The sequence below is a fragment of the Coregonus clupeaformis genome, chromosome 11 (genome assembly GCF_020615455.1).
Source record: "Coregonus clupeaformis isolate EN_2021a chromosome 11, ASM2061545v1, whole genome shotgun sequence".
NCBI lineage: Eukaryota > Metazoa > Chordata > Actinopteri > Salmoniformes > Salmonidae > Coregonus > Coregonus clupeaformis.
Genome location: NC_059202.1, coordinates 16794505 through 16814420, shown reverse-complemented (window position 1 = coordinate 16814420; position 19916 = coordinate 16794505). Strand labels below are relative to the sequence as shown.

Genomic DNA, 19916 nt, shown 5'->3' with positions numbered 1-19916 from the left:
CGTTACGCCGGAGCTAGAGCAATCCGCTCCATCAGTGTGCTGTCCAGCTCCGGCCAAGCGGGGCCAGACCGGACCAGGGGTACTTTGGGGGTTGGAGAGGGAGTGGGGATCAGGCCCGGGCCGGATCCGCCGCCAAGGCGGAGTGCCCACCCGGTCCCTCCCCTGTGGTATTTAGTTGGCGCGGTCGGAGTCCGCGCCTTTAGGGGGGGGTACTGTCACGCCCTGGCTCTGGGGACACTGTTATGTTGAGCCAGGGTGTGTAGATCTATGTATTTCATTTCTATGTTGGCCAGTGTGGTTCTCAATCAGAGGCAACGAGTGTCAGCTGTGGCTGGTTGTCTCTGATTGGGAACCACATTTAAACAGGCTGTTTGCCCACAGTGGTTGTGGGATCTTGTTCGTGTTGGTTTGTGTTTGACCATTGACTGTCACGTTATCGTTTTGTTGTTTTTGATCGTGTGATCATTATATAAATAAATATGTTCGCATTCAACGCTGCGCCTTGGTCCTCCTCTCTTCCCGACGATCGTGACAATATATGTGTGTTGACTGTGATCAGGGCAACCTAAGTGTGTCTTGTCTGTTTAATGAACAAAATAACTGTTGATTTCATGTGCATGGCACAGCCATGTCGCCTATAGGCTGCACAGACCAGTAACATCATTAAACTCAAAATATGGCATTCTATTCCTTTGAAAATACATTTGATTAGTCTTATAATGTTTCTTAGAACCTGGCTAAAACAAATTAGTAATGGATTTCTTTGTGATGGTGTATATTCAATGGATTTATTAAAATAGACGTCCACCCACATCGACCCACATCTACTCCCACACCTAAACTTGCCGCCATGTGCACGGGAGATATAAAAGGCTTATCCCAGCAAGAATGTGGTAAAAATGGGACTGTATGAATTGGGTTCTAAAAAACAGGCAACATACCGTAAAGTCTGTCTGTAAAGGGTATTAGTTAGTTGGTTGTAGTAGGCTAGGTTTGGAACAAAATATCCTCCTTTTGATTGAAGGGAAAATAGAAGTGTTGCAATGTGTTAGGAAAAGGCCCCAGGCAGAATAGGCTAAGCCATAGACTGTATTGTTTGAATGAGAAGACATCTGATGTGGCCAACAATTGTTCCATCTCAGACAAGCCCATTGAGTAGACTCAATGAGGAATCGTTAGTTTGTTATTGTGTCTGATCGTGTAACGTGATTGGCTGGTAGTGACTCACTGTGACCTTGAGTGTGACTGGAGAACTTGGGAGTCATTTTTCACTTTGGGATCATGTATGAAAAACAAATATTTTGTTTTATTGTCATCAACAGATTAAGATTAAATACTCTAGGGACCATATACAAATATGCTGTGACTAAAAACACCATTAATCTTTATTATAATATTGGGGGTTGGAACTAGGGGTCTGGTATTGGTAATGATCCCCATGATTAGGAAACAGTTGCTTTCTACGTTTTTGTTTCAGTTGTTCACATGTAATCATGTGGGTAACATTACTCTGCGCCTCATTCCCCTGCCGTAAAACAGTACTAAGTGGCAACAGCAGCTTGTTTTTCTCGTCTAGTCTGGTGTAGTCCAACCCCCTAGCCCCCCGCTGGCTGGCAGCGGTAGTGCTGCTGAACCTGGGTCTGCATGGCTGTTGAGCTGTGTGAGGTCTCTGACGACAAGAAGACAAAGGGCATATTTTTCAGAGCAGGGGCCCCGGAGTGGGCTGGGGCATTGCCTGGCCTCGTCAATGTCCCATCTGAGAGGGAGAGGGTTTGGAGAGGGGAGAGCCTTTTTCAAACTGTGTCTTTATGTGGTGAGGCCTCAGTAGATATTTGTAGGGACTGACTGACTAACTGACTGACTGTTGCCTGTGTCGTGCCATGGTGTGGCGTGCCTGTGGAGTGGAGCAGAACTTTGGCCATCTGCCCCTGGTCCAGCGGCCTGCTCCCTGGGCCCCCCGCTGTGCTGTGCTGCGCTCCCCACTGCAGCGCAGCCCCCTTGACTTCTCCTGCAGTGCTCTGACGACATTTCACCTCTACTACGTGGAGCTAAAGTTGACTCCTCCTTAATCCGACTAAGGGCTAATCTGTCACGGGGGACATGTGGGTTGTTGGGCCAGGCCTCAGATCAGATCAGAATAGAGCTGCCTTGCAGACTGGCTGAGTCACTCCTCCCCTTCCCCCTCTCCATCCCTCCGTCTCTCCCTCCCTCCCTCCCTCCCTCCCTGCCACGTCAGACAAGAGACACCTGTCTGGTACAGAGATCAATCCTTGTGATTCAGAGACACCTAAACCCCACTGTTATGTCGCACAGTCTCTCTGTCCGTCTGTCTCTCTGTGTCTCTTTTTCTCTGTCTCTCTCATTCTTGGGTTCACTATATGTTTGTGAAGCTCAGCTGGTGTTGAAGCAAGTTAACACACCATAACACATCAAGATTTTGTGAACTTTCAGCCGGGCAGTACTGGCCAGTTGTGTGTGTGTGCGTGTGCGCACTCCTGCCCTGTCCAAGCTGACCACACACTGACCCTTGGGAGCCCACACTGACGGTGGACATTAATGTTAACTGAGTGTGATGTGGCAGAGGGCGATCACTGGGGGTGGTCACTGCAGCCCTGCGCGCATGCCACATCCTGTGAGTGTCACACACACAGCGTGCACTTCCCACACCAACGCACGAATGCTGGCCTCGCGCAGCCCAACCACCAGCCAGCTCCACCAAGAGGCACTGTATCAAAACAAGGGGAAGCACGGAGAGAGAAAACGGCTTAGTTAAGCCTTTCTGCATTATGGGATTTTATAGTTCTGATGCTCATAATAGCTGTACCAGTGCCTACAACTTCTCTCCCTCTCCTTTTTCTCTCTTGTTCTTTCCCTCGTTCTTATTTATCCTCTCGCACTAGGGTGGCTATATGAGCTGCTGAGGTCCCTGAAAGGGGGAGCGAGACTAAAAAAAGAGAGGTGGGGAGAGAGAGAGAGAGCAAAACTCTCCTCCCACTGAAAAGAGGAGGTGAAAAGGGGGAATAAAATGATGATGTCACTGGCAGCCAATAGGAAGTGTGGGCTGCAGACTGTTTAAGGGCTGTCAGCTGTCCTGCTCCATCCACATCAGCTGCCTGCTTGTACTGTTGGAGGGCTGACTAGGCCAGGCTTTCTCTGGCCCCTATCCTCAGTCCCGTGATCCCTGTGTCAGACTACGTGTGCCAGCCAGGGGACCTCACACAGCCTATCCCTTTTTACTTTGAGCTCTTTATATTGTTCCTTCAACCTTATATTTGAAGCCAGTAGTGGAAAACGTGTGGTATAATACCTTAGATTAACTTCAGTTCTACTGCAAAGCTCCAACTGTGTTTACTCAGTCTGGGAGAGAAACTTAGGTGACGTAACCCCCAATTTGTTCAGAGACTGTAAACAGTGACATTTTTTATACTCCACTGCATATGTGTAACTGCATATACTTATTTGGTGCTGTTGTTACCCAATGCTTAATGAGGACAAGCTATTATGAGTTCATTGTTTACGGCAATATAATAGCTTCTTAGTGTAATCAAAGCCTTTTAATCCTCACCGTAACCCATACTGGCTGTTTTTTTGTCCTCTTTAACAAAGGAGCATGAAGAAGAGTGCTAAGATCTCGTCTGTACAGTTTGTATTCTGATGTGCCCCTTTGATACAACAGGATCAAATTGAAAAGAGGAGAGGGTATAATACTCTTAAATCTTTCCTGTGTAAGCTATACAAAAGGGAGTGTATCTTCTAATATGACTACTCCTCTATAATCTTATCAGTGTGTATTTTTATGCTCTATATGTTTGTTCAAGTGTCCATGAACAGCCAGAGAGCCCTGGGGTTTACAATAGATAGGCAGGCATGAAATTGGCAAAACAAGCATTGAACCCTTGATATTCCTGTGATGTGAAAGACCATAGGCTACGTCTCATGTGAAATGAAGCTTATGGTACTTTGTGTTGGCTACTTGGTCTATGCTATCATGTCCTACCTATTGATACAGTCAGGCTGAGTATAACCTTGTCAGGCCATTACACTTGAAAGGCCTAAAACCCAAACAAAGTCCTCAGTGAAGTTAGGCAGACTGCTGAGAATAGTCTTTCTGCCTTATCTGAACAGATGTCAAGACCAGGCACAACTGTACTTGTTGACCCTTGGCTTGTCCTTACTAAATAAGAAAAACAGCCACACACCACCCATATGAACCTTTGAGAAACACAATATGAAACTGAAATTACACTGGGAGAACGGGGCTCCCAGCCAGATGTCAGATCTTAAGTGGCCACAAGCGTTCTCTTGAAGATCGGAATGCCAGCCGGAGAGGTGGCAGACGCATGCTGGCATCCCCATAACAAAACGAGACAGAGAAAGCCAGTGAAATGGGCAGCAAAACAAAATGTATCTCACCACAGGCTGGTCTGGGTGTGCCAGCTGCCTGGCCATGCTCGTACGAGAGAGAGGGAGAGGGAGTAAATAGAAAGTGGGAGGGAGAGAAGAGAGAGAGAGAGAGGAAAGAGAAGAGACTGCAGAGAGTCTGAGGGACTGTGCAACCTAGACTGTGCAGTCAGACGTATCGCCCCTGACAACCTCTGTTAAAGAGTGCCTCAAGACAACAGTACCATCATCTGGGTTATAACACACACACACACAAACAGCTTTATTTACGTGAAATTTCTGGAGTTTTTGGGGAGTAAAAATGTTTGACCATTAAAAATGATATTTTCCCTAAACATAACCCTACCCTTAACCTAACCCTAACCCTAACCCTAACCCTAACCCTAACCTTAACCCCCAAACCTTAAACCTAACCCTTAAGCTTAAAATAGTATTTGAACAAATTCAGGACATGAAAAATGTCCTTTCTAAAAAAGTTATTGTTTTTCTACCTTGTCAGGACATTCAGGTGAATTGTTAGGACACCAGGGTCCAGATAAAGTAGGAAAACAAGTACACACAATTTTAGGATTTTATATCCACCATCTGTCTGATTAGCAATTCACTAATGACCTTATCAGTTTAGGTAAAGCACTCCCATTTTATCCAAATGAGGAAGCTCAGAGTGAATATGAAATAGAGCTGACCCCATTTAGTCGACTGGTCGATTGTTTTGTCGATAAACTGTTGGTCGGCCGAGATTTCTTTAGTTGAGCAGTAGCAAAAAAAAGAAAAACTAATTAATGGTGTACAAGACACCTGTCTGATTCGCACCTGTCTGAGTGGACTAATCCATTGTGGAGGCCTTGGGGATGGCACAGTCCATCACTCTAAGACATGTGGTACTGAAATTGTATTTGGTTATATTACAGTAATATAACTATATGCAATTTCAGTAAAAATTATATTATTTGTTAACAAATGCGCGTTCTCCCGCGTTGGATAGCGGTCGCTGTCCGCGGTTCTGAAACACATCAGTGCGCTGTTGAATTGGCGCCTTTTCCTAGACCAAATTTAACCAGCATATTGGTGTTGAGAACAATGCTGCGGAGGCAGCAGCTGAGTTAGGAGATGAGAAAACAGCCCTTGCCTTAATTGTCTAAGAAAAGTGAGGAGAGAGGAAACCCAAACTTAATTAGGTCTATAATCAATATCCTAACTGTTAAATGTGCCTGGCTTTATAAATCATCCATATATATCTACAGAAATAAGACAGATCCTGCTTCTGTTGCCTGTTTGAGTGTTTTTTTAATAGCCTACTGATTCCGTGAGCACCAAGCCTCATGCAACCACAGCATGTCAGAAAAACAATTTAACAAATTTCACAAACTGTTCCAAATTGTCCAATAAAGAGTGCATCATGTTTAGTCTTAATACCATAACTTACTTAGGCCTATGTTTCAATAGTTATATAGGCTAATGTATCAATCAATCATTCATTTGTTTATGTCATAACACAGCATACGAGTCATTCATGAAATGCAATCAAGGATTTTAGTTTAAAAATAAAATAACAAAGTGAACCTTGAATAATTAACGTAAACAATAAATAAACCGTTCCATTTCGGAAATTGCATTCACAAATGAATGCGACTGTTTTTAGTCTTTGCTGTAATATAGGCTTTACAAAAAAAAACTTAGAACAGACTGTCTGGTATGCTTATAATTTATTTAGTGGTGTTTACATTATTCCAAACGGTCAGAAAAATTATGTTGTAATCTAACGGCACCTGTTTGGCACACATAATATGCACGCAGCACTTGCTCCTTACCTTATTTTTCTTGATCTCCAGTATTTTCCACAACTAGTCAAATTTATCCCACACATCTGACTTCCCCTTTACCTCCTGAGCAACCAGTAAACATTCCCCCGTTTTGACTTTATTTGTCACGTCCTCTCCGTCCATTTTGCTGTCACATGTGTTGCGGTGTTCAGAGTTTGTCATAACCAATGTATTGATGTGATTATTATATGCTATAGGTCAGGCTCTATTGGTCACATGCATGCGATGCATACGTGTGTCACGTAAAGAGAGCAAGGGTTGTGGGAATAGGGAATGTTTTTCCTAAACAAATTAGGGATTTTGGTAACAGAATTATGTTGCAGCTTCAACAACACAGCGCGATAAACTGTTGATGTTCAGTGGTGGTCACTGCAGGAGGGAGGAGAGCCCGGCCCGGCACAATCAAATCAATTGCGGTCAGACTCCCTCTAGTCATTTGTGTGTCTTAATTTTTTCATTAAACAGTGCGCTTAAAGCATCAGACAAGCTCAGTGCATATAGTTGATTTGATTAAAACACATAGGATGTGTCTATATATGGAGTTAAAAATTTTTTGCCAATCGATTAGTCAACCAAGATTTTTTTGTTGTTGGGGACAGCCATAATATGAACACGGCTTCATCACTTTTTAAATGAGGGTAAATGTTTGTATGCTTGATCAGGATTAGGGCCTCCTTGAAGTAAATGTAAAATACAGATGTGTCGTTTTAAATACAGATGTTGTGCCAGCAGAGAGAGTGTGTGCAGGCCTCAGTGCCAGGATGAAGTGTGTGTGCTGTGTGCCAATCGTACTGAAGCCTGCTGCAAAGCTGCAGATGGCTATCCACGAAAATAGGGCTTGGCAGCATCAGAACCACCACAATCCAGAGGCTCTGATTGGCTCTGTGCTTGTGGACTCTCAGTCTCTGTTCCGTGCAGACAGCGTACTTACAGGCAGTGTAATAATCCAGTTAATGAAAAAAGGACCAGTTTGCAGCCAAGGTGTTGGCCTGTTTTAGTATTAGCTTTTGTTGTGATGTAATGTTCCCCTATAATGCTCCTAGTCTCTGACTCCTGCAGTCTGTGGACAGGGAGGTGCAGAGCCACACTGAAGTGCGTCACTCATTCCTCCTTCAGTCAAAACAAGTCATGGAGTGACAAGGCCATGTGTAGTGATATTGTTGTGACTGGAGGCTTACACCACTGAATAAAATATGGGATATGCTATAGAATGTGCTGAGTAGTAGTATGGGGCATGTCTTAGGTGAACATGCAGACCCGTGGCCAGAAATCATGTGCTTAGTTGTTTTTTGCTCCTTTGGAAATAGTAAAAGTACATAGTGTGTGGCTGTAGCGCTCAGAGGTGTGATGGCTGGACTCTTCACTGCTGGCATACCTGGAGGGAGGCTGTGGCTGGTGGTTCTACCCCCAACCAGTCAGACAGCCAATCTGCCAGTCAGTCAGCCAGCCAGCCAACTAGCCAGCCAGTCTGCCAGCCAGCCAGCCAGCCAGCCAGCCAACTCAGGGCTGCCAGGAAACACAGTGCATTTAATGAAGCAGATCTGGGAACTCAGGTATTTTTAGAAGCCACTTACAGTGAGAGGAAACACCTCTGAATCTGTGAAAAAAAGTCTAGCCTGGTTTCTTTCAGAGTTTGCCTTTTCCCATACTAATGTGGGTTTAAGCCAGGGAGAAGGCATGGCTGCTTTCTCCCTGCCAGATAAAACCTTGAGTGCCAGAATGCTTCCCATGTTTGTGTTCTACCATTAATGTCATCATCATCATGCCTGATCAGAAAAAAACAGACAGTAAATTTGATTTGCTCTTGCTGACAGTCTTAACATGGCTTTACATTCTTATGTGAATGGGTTTACCACAGAAATGCAGTATGCACTATATTCCCATAGTTTATTTCATGATACATTTTGCTGGCTGTCAAGAAAGGAAGTTCACAAAACAGGCATCTCAATAAAACTCCTTGATTTAAAGTGTTGAACAGTGGAGCAGAGTGGAGATCAAATGTCGTGCTGTTGTGAATTTTAGCAGTGTCATAGTGGGCAGGTTAGTCACACTGGGAGATGACAGACGAGAAAACAAGAGCAAAAGGAGTGTTCCGTGCCAGTGAACACAAACTGTTTTTCACAAACACGCCAATTCATGACAGCCAGAACCACCGTGAGGAGTCCTTAGATGAACTTGGAGAGTTTTCTGAATTAATAAGGGAGACTGCTGAAGCCACTGTTTGGCCTAAAAATAAGATCCAGAGGCGTCCTCTGTCTGTCTGTGTCTATCTGGGGATGAACTGAGAGACTGGGCTGGGAGACTGGGGTGAGAGACTGGGCTGGGAGACTGGGGTGAGAGACTGGGCTGGGAGACTGGGCTGGGAGACTGGGCTGAGAGACTGGGATGAGAGACTAGGATGAGAGACTGGGATGAGAGAGGGCTGGGAGACTGGAATGAGAAACTGGGCTGCCTCATCTGTGAAGCCCACGACCTCACACAACCACTATGATTAGACAACACATTTAGGATTGAGGAAGGGTCCCGGTCAAAGATATGAGATTTTTTCACTATCTGTCTCCCTGTATATACTGTACTTGTGTAAGACTCAGTACTGATAATTGATAAAGATGAGATATGTGTCCACTCCCTGATTCCTAAAAGCATTTTGATATTACAGAAATCCTGAACAAAAGTACAACAACAATATTTACAAATCTTTATGACAGAAGACCATGTCTGTGGCTCCTTATTGTAGCTGCTAGAGAATAGGCCTATGCTCAAAATGCTTTCCACTAAATGGTGTCTCACACACATCTCTGATAGGAAAATAGATTTCTATATAATAATGTAGTGCATATGTATAAGTACATATAAACAACACAACAATAACAACAGCAGCTGCAGTGGGCTGAGGCCGTAGGGTGGAAGGAAGGGTGTGCGTTGTTGTGACTGAACGCGGGTGATGGGAAATGCCATGCATGCCTGAACACACAGACCAGCACATACCTCAGTGAAAAACACAGTGCTGGTCTTTGGTGTGCATGGGAGTGGAAGAGACCCAAACACACTGGGCTGGGAGGAATGAGTTCACGTACACCTATTTGTGCAAAACACTAAAGATAAATGTTTTATGCTTACTTAAGGCAGCAGTCTGCATGAGAAAACTAGATATGGCATGATTGTAGATGCTACAGAGTTTGACCATGAAAAATACTGTTTAAAGCAAAACATGTACAGTAACTCCATAAACGTGCAGGGGATGTTGTGTCTCTAAGTGTACAAAACATCTGATTAAATCGTCCCATTTAAAATAGTCCTTGAAAACTATTTGCTGTAACAGCAACAGTAGTATTGGATTTGGTGGTGCGGTTTCCCTTTTGGCTGTGCTAGTGTAGGAAGCATCCTCTCCCTGGCTCTCTGTGCTGATGTGGTTTAAACAAGTGTCTAGAGTGATCCGATGGGGGTTCCAGGGGAGAATCGGGTTGCCGGATGAGGATGTGGCCTGATGGAGCTGGGGGTCGGGGGGACTCAGGCTGCAGGAGCTACACAGGTCTGGTGGGGGGCGGCTGAGCCAGACGGATGCAGACTGCTGCTCCTGCTCTTGGCTCTGCTGGTAATCTGAGACACAGAGCTTTGACTGTATACAAAATGAGGGGCTACTGTACCTGACTGCTGGGACCAGCATTGAGCTCACTAGTTTCAAGCTCCATAGATAGTATTGGTGTGTAGGCTGGAAAATGCAATAAATGGATGCTTGTGCAGATTACTTGAACCATTAATGAATCTATGTTAATAGGGCAAGGAAGGAGATAACCAATCTGATCGAACATATGGTACATTTGATTTGCCACAGATGTAGGTTTGTTTCCAGGTCAGATGAAATACAAAGATATTGGTTTTGTTGCAGCGAAAGCCAAATAACATCCTCTACAACAAAGGGGACTGGCCTAGTGGGTTTAGGAGAGTAATATTGTATTGTATCGTATCAAACAACATATTTTCAGGTTTTTCCTGAAGGTATAAAGACACTGCATGCTGAAAAGGGCATGTTTAATCACCATGGTTACAGCTCCCCCTCCCACTCCCCTCACCAGAGAGGACTTGTTTACCATCTCTACTCCAGACTCAATAACATGTCAATCATCCAGAACCGCCCCTGCAAGCCTGCTATTGGTCCACAAGAAATCTCTCCAAGTTACACCCCTCAAACTCCTCCCCCGTTAATAATGAATGATTTCCCAACAGTCTGTCCTGCATCCTTTTCATGACACTGTGCAAAGTGGATATTTATTATAATAAAAATATGTCAAATAATACTAATACTTATACTCATATTAATAATAATAATAATCCAATGTGTATTATAATAACTGTTATTTTTGTTATTACTACAGTATTATTATTATTTTTTTTAGTTTTTATTTCTGTTTCTAGAGGTCATCTAAATTGGCCTTGAAAAGCATAGATCAATTGAAATAGAAATAGAAAAGATATAGGATCACCTCACATTTTGCCATCTTCGTGGCTTTAAATTACATTCCTCTGAATCTGTATCCAGTTCGATTATTTTACCTTCGCCTTAGGACTTTGTGAGATAGCAAATACAGCAGTGGAGGTATGCACATAGAATAGACTACTATTCTACTGCAGCATCGTTGCGTGCGGGCTGCAAATGCGTCACTAGTCTCCCCAGATGTAAACACTGTAGTAGTCGACGACGCAAGCACCCTGGCTAGAGCGACATGCCACGCATTCAAATAACCCAGAGGAGGATTGGTGCATAATGCTCTCTGCAAGGATCAGTCTTGTAAGAAAAAATTGAAATTATGTGATACAATATTAGGATTATAAATGTCAAACAGAGAAATGTTCTCCCAATCAACGAAGCGTCCTGTGGGAGAAAAACAGGCATCAATTGAAACCTCACCGTCTCCTTATCAGATCGGAATGGAGCAGAGCATTTTGTGACAGACAGACAGGGTGAGAGAGAGAGAGAGGGGAGGGGGCCGTTGGGCCGGCGGTCGGGACTCATGTTGTTCCCATAGGCTACTAAACCCAAGATCGCAGATTCGCAACAGCTCCCAATCGCATGTCCCCCGCCAGCCAAGCATTGCGAGGACTCTCGATGCAAGGATCTGACGCTTTCTCTCTGATGCAGATGCTGCGTGTCAGCAAACCTCCATTTGTCTCAGATCACTTATCTGCATCCTGGCCATGCAGTCACATTCCTGCAGCAAAACAAGCATTCTAATCCTTCTGCTACATCCATAGCCCACTACAACATATCCAGGATTTATGATATACAGTATTTGAGTCAAGTCATAACAAGCTTTCATATTTCTTCATAGTCTCTTGAAGTGTGTTATTGTGTGTTGGTGCAGAGGACAAAGGGATTTACATTCTACTCCTTGATTACTGAGCTGCTAGAGATTCTTTGTGTACTCCACTGACTTCAGACCAGAGGCAACAACATATCACAGGAAAAACATCCAAGTGGGTCAATGGGCTTTTAAACAGCATGTAGGTTTACAGCACTGTTTTGACTGTAGTTCTTCGTTCATTCTCCGTTTATTGAGGGTACAGGAATGTGTGGATGTCTCTGTGGGGAGCCGACTCTCTGTCGCTCTCTCTGTGTTCATTGTGTTGTTTACTACAGAGGAGATGGACCGTGCCGCTCCTCACATTGCAGTGATTTTGCTGTGTGCAGCGGGAGCAGGCTGGGAAGCTGCAGTGTCTATGGCATCTGACCTGTCGGTTTTCTCTGGGAGGAAGAGAAGGGAGGGAGAGATAGGAGGGAGGGAGGGAGGGAGAGAGAGGAGGGAGGGAGGGAGAGGAAGAAGGGAGGGAGAGGAAGAAGGGAGGGAGGGAGAGGAGGGATTGTGCAGAAATGAGAGTTGGGTACATAACCCACTCCCCAACCCTCTGGATCACTGTAGCAGGAGTGTGTTGTCAGCTGTACGAAGCCTCTCTCCTCTACTGACAGTCACACATGACTGGGCACAACCACAACATACCGCTATCTTAGCTTTCTCAATGGGGCCATACAATCTTATCGGAGCCCAGTGTTTGGCATTGATTATTCCAGTATCATAATCAACTCTTGAGTTACTAATTTAAAGATAACTGTAAGTGCACTATTTACACTGTATCTATTTACATTTTATCCTCAATTCATTGATATATATGTAAATTGTGATTAATAGCCTATTGATACAATACTGTGCAATATAGACCATTACTTCCTGATAAGGACTATTGGGCCTAACTAACTAAACTGATGAGACATACTCGCTGACCAGTCCTGCATTTCTTGTTAGGTAATCTGGTGGTCCCTTCCCTTTCCTCTGAAGCAGTGGAAACCCACAATGCCATGCATAGCTGTGTGTAGAGCAGAGCAGCGTGGAAATAGGCTGGCTGCACTTGGAGCGTTTATAGAGACCACATTTTGTTTGGTCACACAGGGAAATTGGCTTGACTTATATGGATTGTGAGGCAGCAGCTACCCCTTCTTCTTCCCAGCGAAAGGTATACATGTTTGGAATTTCTCTTCATTGAGGGATCTGTTCAAATGAGGCGGAACCTCTCCCAACGAGGCCCCTTTGAGCTTGTCTGGGCTGCCCCCTTTTGGTGGAATTCCAAGAAATTAATGGCTTCCAGTTTTTTTCTCCCTCTCTCTGCTTTTCTCTCTCTCTGCTCACCTCCGTCAACTCCTAGATCAATGCATAGTATGTGTTGGCATTGGATAGGCTAGTTAAAATAATGCTTTTGTCTTCTTGGACTAGGTCCAGAATGGCTAGGTTTTTATGGAGCATTGAGACAGAGCCTGGTTAGAGAGTTGGAATTGGTACAAGGAACTGTCCATCTATATATAACTCATAAACAGGCCATATGGCTATTTAAGGAAGTGCAGTTCTCATTTACCACCCATACTCATTCCACCATACCAATCCTGTGTTAGGGTTTATAAAAGGTTTCTCCTCATTCACTCCTGTGTGTTAAAGGTGAGGAACGGATCAGTAATAAACCAATTATTATATAATGGATGGCAATAAATAGAGTGATTAGCCTAAGTCTTGGCTAAAGATATCAGCAGAATTAAGAAGGATCATGCCTGTGTTCTTTTGACCAAATAGCTGAACATTTTTGTTTTTTTCTGTTGAAAAAAACAAGCATTTTTCTGTTGGTTACAAAACTCTAATGGAATGTTTGTTGACGTATTTCACCTCTTGTATGTTCAGCTTGTGATTTTACCAAATGTGAGAAAGAATCTCAACTATTTGAGAAATGGTTAAGAGTGGGAATGATGAGAGTCTCCTAGGCTAGTTGGTACTGTGGGAGTATGATGTGTTTGCTCTGCAGCATTGCTGTAGTGCATTGTCACATTCTTCTTCACTTACACAGATGTTTGGTAAAGCAGCATGAAATATTCATGTTGAGATTAGCTTAGCAGCCCAACTCCCTCTCGCCCCTGGTTCACAAAGCACCGCTGATCTTCTGACACTAAACAGATCTTACACAAGCAAACACACGTCTTTGGAAGAAACACCCCTACTATACACACACTCTCTCTCTTTCATTTTCTTGTTCTCTCTCTGCACCACACCCAGTATACACCTAATATGGAGGAGGCTGGTGGGAGGAGCTATAGGAGGACGGGCTCATTGTAATGGCGGGAGTGGAATCAATGGAACGGAGTCAAACATGTGGTTTCCATATGTTTGATGTGTTTGATACCATTCCATTCCAGCCATTTCAATGAGCCCATCCTCCGATAGGTCCTCCCACCTGCCTCCTCTGTCCTAATACAATAATAATTCTATATGTTTGTATGCACATTAATTATCCTGATAAACACACAATGGGTGGATTTCCTTAGTTGTTTGGAGGCTGTATAGGCCTGAACAGACAGAATGATGGAGACGTGTTGTGTGTGTGTGTGTGTTTGGTTGTGCCCCCCCCAGCCTGCAGGGCTCGGCACCAAGAGGCCGTTGCCTAGGAATCAGGAGTGTCATCGTGTCGCTCGGTGGCCTTCTCAGTTGGAGTTAGTCTTTTACTAGATAGATCCTCTTCAGACAGGGGACAATCATTTGCAAAAAGCACTAGGTCACCAAGAGCTCCTCCACATCCATTCACTTGAGTCCATACCCAGGCCTGTCTGTGTAGTAGACTTCCCTTGGCCTCCAGATTAGAGCTCCTGTCATTGAGTTACCATGGGGACATGCTGCCTCACCTTCTCTCATGCATAACTGGGGCCGCTGATAAAGTATTTTTCCCTTTCCTGTCCAAACTCAGGTGGCCTTTGATACATTAGACAGAAGTACTGAGTTTCCTCACTAGACAGAATCACCTCACCTCCTCTTCCCCTGCCGGGGACAACATCACCAAATAATAAATAAGGATTATAATACGCATAATAACTATGGGTTAATACTACTTAGGTCTAAACATCTAACAGCATAGGCCTAATACCTGGGCGGATATTCAGAGCTGATTACAGGCAGATTAAATCTATAGTCTTGTGCTTATAGAGTTCATAGTGCAGCAACTCCAAATGAACTGTTTGGAGCCTGTCTTTCCCACCATTGTAACCAAAGTCAGTGTATTTCTCAACCAGAGGTAATGCTGGTGTTATTGATACCACATTTCTCTGTGGTTTAGTCCCTTTGCTATCCTCAGTAAACACTGACAATTGTTATTCATGACGCTAAAAGCTTAATTTGAAACATGCCAGTGTTCTCCACATAATTGTTTTACTGTTGATTTTCTCACGGTCTTGAAGGAAGTTCATATGTCTTGGAAGCTACTCTAGGAGTTCTGATTTCTGTAAGTGACGTCATTTTTGTCCCATTTTTGGCACATTATTGGTAAACCAATAAAATTCATCAATGTTGTTTCTCAAGCAATTGACTGAAAATTATCTATTAGCTGAGGGTTTTCTTTGGAGTTTTTTGCTCTTGCCTTGGGTGGTAGCTGCTTTAATAAAATCTATACTTGAATAAAGGGATGCACTGTATTTTGGTAAGGGTGCACTGTCCACCAGTAGGTTCTTGTCAGTGGGACCTGGTCCAGGTCTGCTCCCCTACTGCCATGTAGATGTAGTATCAGAGAAGCTCAGTAGCTCAGTCTGATTGGAGCCCTCCCCTGCTCCTGGAGTCAACGGCAATCCATCTACTGGCGATACAACTGCTTTATGTCTCCCCCCCTCTCTCTTTCCCCTCCCTTGAATTCCGTTAATAGTCCCAAAGAGCAATAATATTTATCTGTAGTGGGGCCAGCTCTGCAGTTTACTAACAAGGCTGGCATAGAGCAGCGTGGGGCCCTGCACAAACATTCGACGCCCTGACGGCACACCGCTTCCTCTCTGAGAGCATTCTACAGCTCCCCAGCTCTGCTCAGCGATTACCATTTTACAGCCCACTAATCCTAAAGCCTGCCTCTCCTCGACCTCCAACGAGCACAGTACAGGCTAGGCACGCGCACACACACACACACACACACACACACACACACACCGTCCAGCTTAATCAGAGTCTCGTCATGCCACCTATCCTCACTCCTGTCCTCAGAACTTGATATAGGTCTAATAATAGTTAACCCATTTAACCCTTTTTCCTCTCCAGGGAAATAAGCTCATAAATGTATTCCAGTCTAAAAGCCTTTTAATTTATTGTAATTCAACACTGTATATGAGCTAATTAGAGTGAGCTGTGCTTTATCTGTTAGCTGCATTAGTGTGTTTCCTCTCTGACCCTGTCATCCAGACCTACAGTAATATGGTGACTGTTTACTCTGACCTAGTCTTGACATCTCACTAACCTGTTTCTTTCTGTCTGTTTCACCCAGTGTGCCCAGAGAAGAAGTGTGAGCGGAGGGCATGTACGGACGGTGGTGAGTGTTGCCATGCCCAGTGCCTGGGAAGCTGTACGGAGCCGGACGACGACATGGCCTGCGCAGCCTGCCTGCACTACTACCACGAGGGCCGCTGCGTGCAGGACTGCCCCCCAGACACTTACAAGTTTGAGGGCTGGCGCTGCATTACCATGGACCTGTGTGCCCATGTGCACCTGCCCAGTGACTTTGACTTTGTCATCCACGGAGGGGAGTGCATGCCTGAGTGTCCATCAGGCTTCACACGCAATGAGAGCAATAGGTAAGAGAGCAGAGATCACACTTCACCTCAAGGGCTCCCCAGTATCAGGCATGGTTCTGGTTATGGGTTGTCTACAGTATTATATAGAGTACTATTATGATTTCACTCCAGTCATTGTTACTGTATACAGTCCTCTGACATATTGATTGTGGGGTGTCTTTCTGGCCGTGTGCGTTTTGTTGCATTATGAATCTGCGTGCAGAGGTCTTCTGAATAATTCACCTCTATCTGAACACCTCCCCCACCTGGTCCTTTCAGAGATAACATTCTTAAAAAACAAAAAAAACGTGTTTATTGTCACATACACCGGATAGGTGCAGTGAAATGTGTTGTTTTACAGGGTCAGACATAGTAGTATGGCGCCCCTGGAGCAAATTAGGGTTAAGTGCCTTGCTCAAGGGTACATCGTTAGATTGTTCACCTTGTTGGCTCGGGTATTCGAACCAGCGACCTTTCAGTTACTGGCCCAATGCTTTAACCCACATGTGTCAAACTCATTCCACAGAGGGCCAAGTGTCTGCAGGTTTTTGCTTCACCCTTGTACTTGATTGATGAATTAAGGTCACTAATTAGTAAGGAACTCCCCTCACCTGGTTGTCTAGGTTTTAATTGAAAGGAAAAACCAAAAACAGAGGTAGACATTCGGCCCTGCTCTAACCGCTGGGCTTCCTGTCAAAAGAGAAGCTTCAGAGCTAAAAATGCTTCAGGCAGAAAGTAATGTTCGGTCATGATTGATTGAAGCCTGTGGACTTTCCAGGTAATTCAGAATCAGAGGAAGATGCTCACCTCAGTACCCAGTACACAAGACTCATCCATTGGTGAATTTCCGTAAATTACAGCCGGGCCTGTACGGTGTAGTCATACTGTAGCAAGCATAAATGTAAACATCAGATACAAAAGGGACTTTATGAACATTGCTTGAATGCGTTCAGGAGTGATTCATCATAGCAGTGCTATAACTCAGAACATTTCCCCTGTTTGACATTTCCCGTTTGACATTAAGTTAGAATAAGAGAATGTCTTTGTTAATGACTCAGGGTAACTTATCTCCGTATTTTCATTTTTCAAACTTTCCATGTTGAGTCTTTGTTGCAGGTTTCATCATATCTTTGCAGGTTGACATTTATTGTCATGAGTCTTGACCCGGAGGCAGCACTGAGCGATTTCCCCTTAGATAGGCCAGCTGTAAAGTCAAAATTGGCTATATTGTAAAAATTAGCTTTTTGGTTTTAATTTAAGGTTAGGGTTTGGCATTAGGGTTAGCAGTGTGGTTAAAGTTAAGGTTAAGGTTAGTGTTAGGTTTAAATCAGATTGTATTACATTGTGGCTGTGCCAGCTAGTGACAGCTCTGAATAGCTGCCTCCAGAACAAGATTCATGATGAAAAACTTTAACCTGCTATATTTTTTACCATATCAGTCTTGTTTTGTCTTTAGGGCCGTTTAGTGAGTCACTCTCTCACGAAACCAATGGTTCACGAGGACCCATAGAAATTACATAAAGTGTCCTTGTACTTTAAAAAGCAAAATTTGACACATTTTTACTTCTGGAAGTTTGGGATTTTTTGGGTGAGTTAGGATGAGGCGTCTTAATTAAGTTTCTTGGAAATAGTCTTATTTTGTAATAGTCTTTTCTCTCCCCCTCCTTTCTCTTCCTCAATCACAGTATGTTCTGCAGTGCCTGTGATGGCTTGTGTGATAAGATCTGCGACTCCAAGACCATCGACTCAGTAGATGCTGCTCAGTCTCTAATGGGCTGCACAGTCATCAAAGGCAACCTGCACATCAACATCCGCCGTGGCAGTGAGTACCAGTACCAGTAACCAGGACCACTCAGTCTGTCTGTCTCCCCAGAGACCGGGAAGGGAACACGGAGCACGGGCCGCTGGGAGAGCTAGTGTGGGCCACAGAGTCAACATTACATCAGCTGCCTGCTCTGTGCCCCAAACCAATTATCACATTATGCTATTATGCTATTTATTTGCTCAGTTGACAGGGTGACTTACAGCTTATCTTTAGATATGAAAACGTTTGTACAACTCTGGATTTGCTGGGGCCGGGGTAATTCTCCTCTAGAGCATTGAGTATAGTCATACAGTAAGTATAGTATAGTCAGCTGGTAGAGCACGGCGCTTGTAACGCCAGGGTAGTGGGTTCAATCCCCGGGACCACCCATACACAAAAATGTATGCACGCATGACTTGTAAGTCGCTTTGGATAAAAGCGTCTGCTAAATGGCATATTATTTATTATTATTATACAGTATAGTATAGTCATACAGTATAGCAGTACAGTTGCCTGTGGGATTTGATGTGTTCAGAGCTGTGGTTCTCACACACTGGCTGTTGTGTCTGACTAGTGTTTGCTGACTCTCTCCTCTCCCCAGATAACATCGCCTCAGAGCTAGAGAGCTTCATGGGGCTGATCCAGACAGTGACAGGCTATGTGAGGATCAGCCACTCCCACACGCTAGGCTCGCTCTCCTTCCTCAAGAGCCTGCGCTACATCAACGGGGAGGAGCTCATGGACGGGTACGGCAGGCTGCTCTCTGCTCTCTGAGTCTGAGATGTGTTTGGGGACGTGTCAGCCTTGAACCACAGCCTAGAGAGGAAAGATGTTGTCACTCCAATATCAGTGGGGTTCAGCCATATGTTCTACCAGGAAAAATGACACATGGATGATTTAAATGGATTTTTGGAATCCTTCTCATGTCAGATGTATCCCAGCAGGTTTTGAATGCCTCATTCATTATTTCTATATGAGTAGATAAAGTAAGGCTACCAGCCATAACATTTACAGTACAAAGGAATTCACACTAAACCACCATAACCTCTCCCAGTTATATAATGAAAAGGTGGATGAGCTATCCCACTGGGCACACCATGTCATTTCAACTTGGATAATTGGGTATTATTTGGTTGAGACGTTGATCAATGAGATTACAACCTACAGTATATTCACCCACTCAAAAAGACAGCCAAAAGTTTGTTGAATTTCAATGTGTTATCACTATGCTTTCAACCTTATAAAAACACAACCAAATTCCAATGGAAAAACAAAGCCTGAGTTTTGATTTAGTTGTCACCCAAATGTCTATCACTGCGCTTCCAACGATTTAAAGCACAGCAAATTCTAATGGGAATACAATGTTTTGTTTATTTATACAACAGATTAATATCACTGTGCTTCATCTAATAGCAGAACCAAAAGACCTTGATTGCAGTTGAGATTACATTAAAAGCACATGGTGCAAGTGATCAATGCCGTTCACCATTCTGCCCAGAATATTACAGCGATTGTGCATGTTATCTTGAACATGCACGCAGTCACTTTATATGATTACATAAGAAATGTATAGTTACAGTAACCTCAAAATGTGGCCATTGATGTGTTACTCGTTTTAAGGTTGAATGTTACATTAGTTTTTAAGATAGCCTTAACTTTAGGATATTTACTGTATTACAAAAGTAATATTGGATTGTGTTTGGTTGTCAATGCAACAAAATATCAACATTAGAAGGATATCTATCTTCTGCGTGGATAGTTCCATCTGTGCCACTGA

At 44.0% G+C, this 19916-nt stretch overlaps 1 protein-coding gene across 1 annotated transcript in view; it reads left to right on the top strand.

Annotated features, from left to right (window-relative positions):
• Positions 1-19916, top strand: part of LOC121576630 (insulin-like growth factor 1 receptor) — a 157770-nt gene that overhangs the window by 100850 nt on the left and 37004 nt on the right. Inside the window, exons 3-5 of the mRNA XM_041889934.2 lie at positions 16050-16356; positions 18021-18157; positions 18741-18885. Coding sequence (XP_041745868.1) covers positions 16050-16356; positions 18021-18157; positions 18741-18885 — 589 coding nt within the window. The remainder of the gene's footprint in view (positions 1-16049; positions 16357-18020; positions 18158-18740; positions 18886-19916) is intronic.